The sequence below is a fragment of the Trachurus japonicus genome, chromosome 10 (assembly GCF_045865225.1).
Source record: "Trachurus japonicus isolate A0001 chromosome 10, Traja_1.0".
Classification (NCBI taxonomy): Eukaryota; Metazoa; Chordata; class Actinopteri; order Carangiformes; family Carangidae; genus Trachurus; species Trachurus japonicus.
In genome coordinates this window covers 23,698,359-23,702,849 of record NC_140916.1, presented here as the reverse complement: position 1 = coordinate 23,702,849, position 4,491 = coordinate 23,698,359, and the positions used below count along the sequence as shown (strand labels likewise).

The 4,491-nt window shown below is 40.9% G+C and overlaps 1 protein-coding gene across 1 annotated transcript; it reads left to right on the top strand.

Moving 5' to 3' along the window:
• Positions 1-355: 355 nt before the first annotated feature.
• On the top strand, positions 356-4,222 carry mchr2b (melanin concentrating hormone receptor 2b). The gene is made up of 2 exons (XM_085790203.1): positions 356-1,215; positions 3,315-4,222. Exons 1-2 carry the CDS (start codon positions 812-814, stop codon positions 3,952-3,954), a joined length of 1,044 nt encoding a protein of 347 aa, XP_085646329.1. The 5' UTR covers positions 356-811; the 3' UTR covers positions 3,955-4,222.
• Positions 4,223-4,491: the final 269 nt, after the last annotated feature.

Genomic DNA, 4,491 nt, shown 5'->3' with positions numbered 1-4,491 from the left:
GTTTAAATTGAAAAGAGAAAGGAACAGAAAGAACACTTTTTTTTGTCCAAGAAGAAATTGAACCACGTTGTACACATGTTTCTGATCCATGTTGTTTCTACTCCAGCTTCTCACTGACTAAAACGTTTAAGGAAGTAATTGTTATATTTTGTGTCTGTTGACGTTTTTCACAGTTCTTTCTTCTTCTTCTTAAAGTTGAACAGAAAACTCTTTGTCAACTGTGAATAAAAAACACTACAGAGTGGAAGTAATACTTATCAATCAACATGAAACAGATGATCGGCTTCAGGGAGGTTCCTTAAATTGAACTTTCCCAAATTGCATCACAAAAAGAGTTTGTTTACCCTCCTCCTCCATTCCAAATTGTTATCAAGATGTGAAGCTGGTCAAGATTTCTATCTTTCAGGCTTAGCTGTAAGTGCCTATTTGATTTGCTTTTCTTATTATGACACGCCAAATTATCTTTGAAGGGAGGGAACTATTGTCCGCTGAGGCGCACACTGCTTGGTAAAGCGCACAGCAGAGCGCGCGGTGAATAGTCAGATCATAGTTTGCTTCCAGAGATAAACGTTTTGCAGACACCGACACTTCTCGTGTAGCTTCATTTGATTTGAGTCGAGATCTTCTAGTTTTAAATCGTTTAGACTTTGTGAAGAAGATACACGCTGTGACCAACTGAAGTAGAGAACACGCGCGCCTGGAGAGTGCCGGAGTTTTCTGCACAAGTTTGGAGAGCAGCCGCCGACAGGAGAGCGCCTGCTGCACGCCGCGACTACAGCCACGCCGAAGCGCTTATTACGAGGACGTGAAGATGAACGACACGGACATATTGTGCAAAAACAACCAAACAGACAACTTGACTGACCCGTCATGTCTGAGCTCAGGTTCTCCACCGTACAGCCACATCGACATCACCACTTTCATGCACATATTCCCCACCATTTACGGCATCCTGTGCTCAGTTGGAGTTATAGCCAATGGGCTCGTCATCTACGCGGTGGCGGCGTGCAAGAAGAAAATGGTATCAGACATCTACGTGCTAAACTTGGCAATAGCAGACATGCTCTTCTTGCTCGTGATGCCCTTCAACATTCACCAGCTGGTCAGAGACAGACAGTGGGTCTTCGGAAACTTTATGTGCAAAGCAGTTGTGGTGGTGGATGTGAGCAACCAGTTCACCACAGTGGGAATTGTTACTGTGCTGTGCATTGATCGGTAAGTGTCAATATCCATAAGTATTTAATGGGTGATAAGTCTGTCAGCCTTTTATTTTTTTTATTTTATTTTAAAAGACGGTGGAAATTCAAAATACAAAATTAAAAATTTAAAAATACAACTGTTACTTATAATAAAAACTACAAAAAAAAATAAAAAATAAAAAGAGTAAATGTACATTTACCCTTTTATTATAGAAAAACAAACAAACAAGCAAACAAACCTTAACCACTATACTGTCCCACTGAAATTATGTAAGTAAAATGAGGTAGGCTACTCACTCAAAGACACTATGTTCCTTGCATAGCCTAAATGATCTACTTGTCCTGTTAATGGTCTGAACACATGCAGGACATCTAAGTGCGTCTATATGGCAAATGTTTGACTGATAAACATCTCCATTTGTACGTAATCACAGCTGCAGGAGGTGTTGCGAGAGCTTTAATGTCACAGGCCCTCAGAATAATATACATAATGCATTTCTGTAGGGCCACTAACCCAGCTAATTGCATCCTGTTGAACAGCACCTGTAGCAATAAATGTCCCCTGTAACATTTAGAGGTGGACTTATTACTTTTATTTCTATCATTAAACTTTTATCAGTGTGGGTTCAGACTACACAACCTTGTCCTCACAAAATACAAAGAAGTTCTTTACGATTCAGTTAAAATATCAATTCAAAAACCCTGGAGGAAAAAAGATCAAATACCCCTTTGAAAAATTAATAATAATAATAATAATAATAATAATTAATAATTTTAGGCCATAATTTCATGTTAAAATCAGAAAAACAACATAAAGAAACACCCCAGAAAAGTACAGTAGCTTGTGTCCCATAATAATAAGCTTTAAAATGCATACAATAATAACACAACACAATTTTGGTGCTAAATACTTTTCTAAGCAGTTGAGCTCCCATCCACATTTGACCAACAATTTGACTTCTAATGTTGCCAAATGACATTTGATAAAAACAGCAGCAACAAATTAAAGTTTTTTTTTGTTTTTTTTACCCTGGTAGAGTCAACAGAGACAGTGTTGTTTTTATGGACACAGAGAAAAGTTGTGTCTGTTTTATCTTGGTACAGTGTGTAATCCTATTTCGTGGCAGTTTTGTGGTTATCAGCATCCTGTTACCAAATTTCAGTGTAAAATCAAAGTGTAAAACATTTACTGAATAACAACTTCACACGTTAGTTGTGTTAATATTAAGTATGTATGGGCTTTTTATTGGGGTCTAGACAAATAAAAGTGTTCTCAAGAATTATTGAAAGGCTATAAAACACACTCGCACTCGGATGCTGCCAAAAAGAAGCCAAAAAGAATCTATCTATCAATAATCTACATGGTTGATACAACTTTTTGCAGTGGATTCTTCCTACGTATAAATCTAAATAAAAAGACGCAGTGCTGTCAAATGCAGAGCATAAAACATAGTGTAGCATGGTTTTAGCTGGGGTTCTGACAGTCTAGTAGTGTAAGTTTTTGATATAGCCAGTACCTATCTGACTTGGCTGATCTGAGGCAACACGCCACTCGGTCACACGTTAGTTTTAGAGCTGCACCTAATGATTTGACTGTCAGACCAAAATTAGCATCAAAATCAACTCAGAACACCAGCTTCTCTTCAATAACTGAATGCTAAACTATTGATTTATAGACTAAGATAATTGTAATTTAGCAGGATATCCTGGAGAAAATTGCAAGAATGTCAGCATCTTAATGGTTTTCCTGCTCGTTAAATCTCCAGAGACAGGTCGGGCACAAACACAAACTAGTTGTAACATGTCCACACGTCATTTGTTCCACTTCAGTAACATTTGCTGTGAGTACAGAAAAAGTGATCGTTATTTTCCAGTAACTGTGTGAGGTGAATAGTGATTAAACCAGCAGAGCGGCCCCTCAAACAGAAATAAAACCAGATGCAAAATAGAAATGGAAACTGCAATCATCACTGTACTTAGCTACTTAGCGAGTGATACGCTGAGAGTCTATCTTGCACATACTTGGTTTCATCATTGTTTGTAAAAAAGAAAAAAGGATGTTTTTACAAAGCAGACTTGCTCCTATGGTTTATGGTGATGTCTTCCCCCTCCTAGGTACATCGCTATTGTCCACCCCACATCGGAGAAGAGGACCATCCACTGGACCGTCATGATCAACATGCTGGTGTGGCTGGGTAGCTTCCTCCTCACCGTCCCCGTCATGATGTACGCCAAGGTCGAGCGCCGGCAGCACATGGAGGTGTGCATGATGTACCTGGACGGGCCCGAGGACATGTACTGGTACACTTTCTACCAGTCGATCCTGGGCTACATCATCCCTCTCATCATCATCAGCACCTTCTACTCGCTCACCCTCTACCACGTTTTTAGCTCCATACGCCGGGTGAAGCGCAAGCAGTCTGTTTGGGCGAAAAGAGCCACCAAGATGGTCCTCATGGTCATCGCACTGTTCCTGATCTGCTGGTCGCCCTACCACGTCATCCAGGTGATCAACCTGAGCAACAGTACGCCAACGATTGCCTTTGTCTACGCCTACCACATCAGTATCTGCCTCAGCTACTCCCACAGCTGCATCAACCCGCTCATGCTGCTCATCTTCGCACAGAACTACCGCGAGCGTCTTTGCCGCAGGAATGTGCTGCACAGCTCCCAGCACTCGTCCAAGCTCACTGTGGTCAAAACCGATGGTTCCAGTACAATCAACGACCCCAACTACCGCTGTACTGTTGTCTAATCAGACACACGTGCCACTCTGTAGATGCACATGTAAATGTTTTGCCACTCACTTCAAAAGGTAGTAGCTTGACAAATGGTGTTGCCGGTGAATTTCCCAACTTTTAGGAAATTTTTCCCACTGAAAAAACTGGGCATACAGCATAAGCGGCCATATCAACCATTACTGACAGAAGTACAACACAGGTGGGGTGTACAGTAAGGTTTTCAAAATAAAATGCAAAGAAAAAAAGAGACGGATCTTTGGCTCGGAGGAAAGCCAGCAGGCTAAAAAAAAAAAAAAAAAAAAGGAAAACTGTCTGTCTCTGAGCCAGAACTAGAGGGAATTTCAGCAATGACTTCAAGGATGCAAAGATGAGAAGGGACGCTGAGAAGCGACTCAAGCATGGCTTTCTTTTTCTTCTGGATGGGAAGATTTCATTAACCTTGATCAGCCACAGGCTACATCCAGTGTCATGCCGGTCAGTCACAACACTGAGGGGCAGCTGCTGAGATCTGTCACTAGCAAACATTCACATGTTCAAGTCTGAAATATTGT

Coding starts and splice junctions, on each gene's coding strand:
- mchr2b (XM_085790203.1), top strand. CDS start 812: ATGAACGACACGGACATATTGTGCAAAAACAACCAAACAGACAACTTG. Junction 1,216..3,314: donor ACTGTGCTGTGCATTGATCG/GTAAGTGTCAAT, acceptor TCCCCCTCCTAG/GTACATCGCTATTGTCCACC.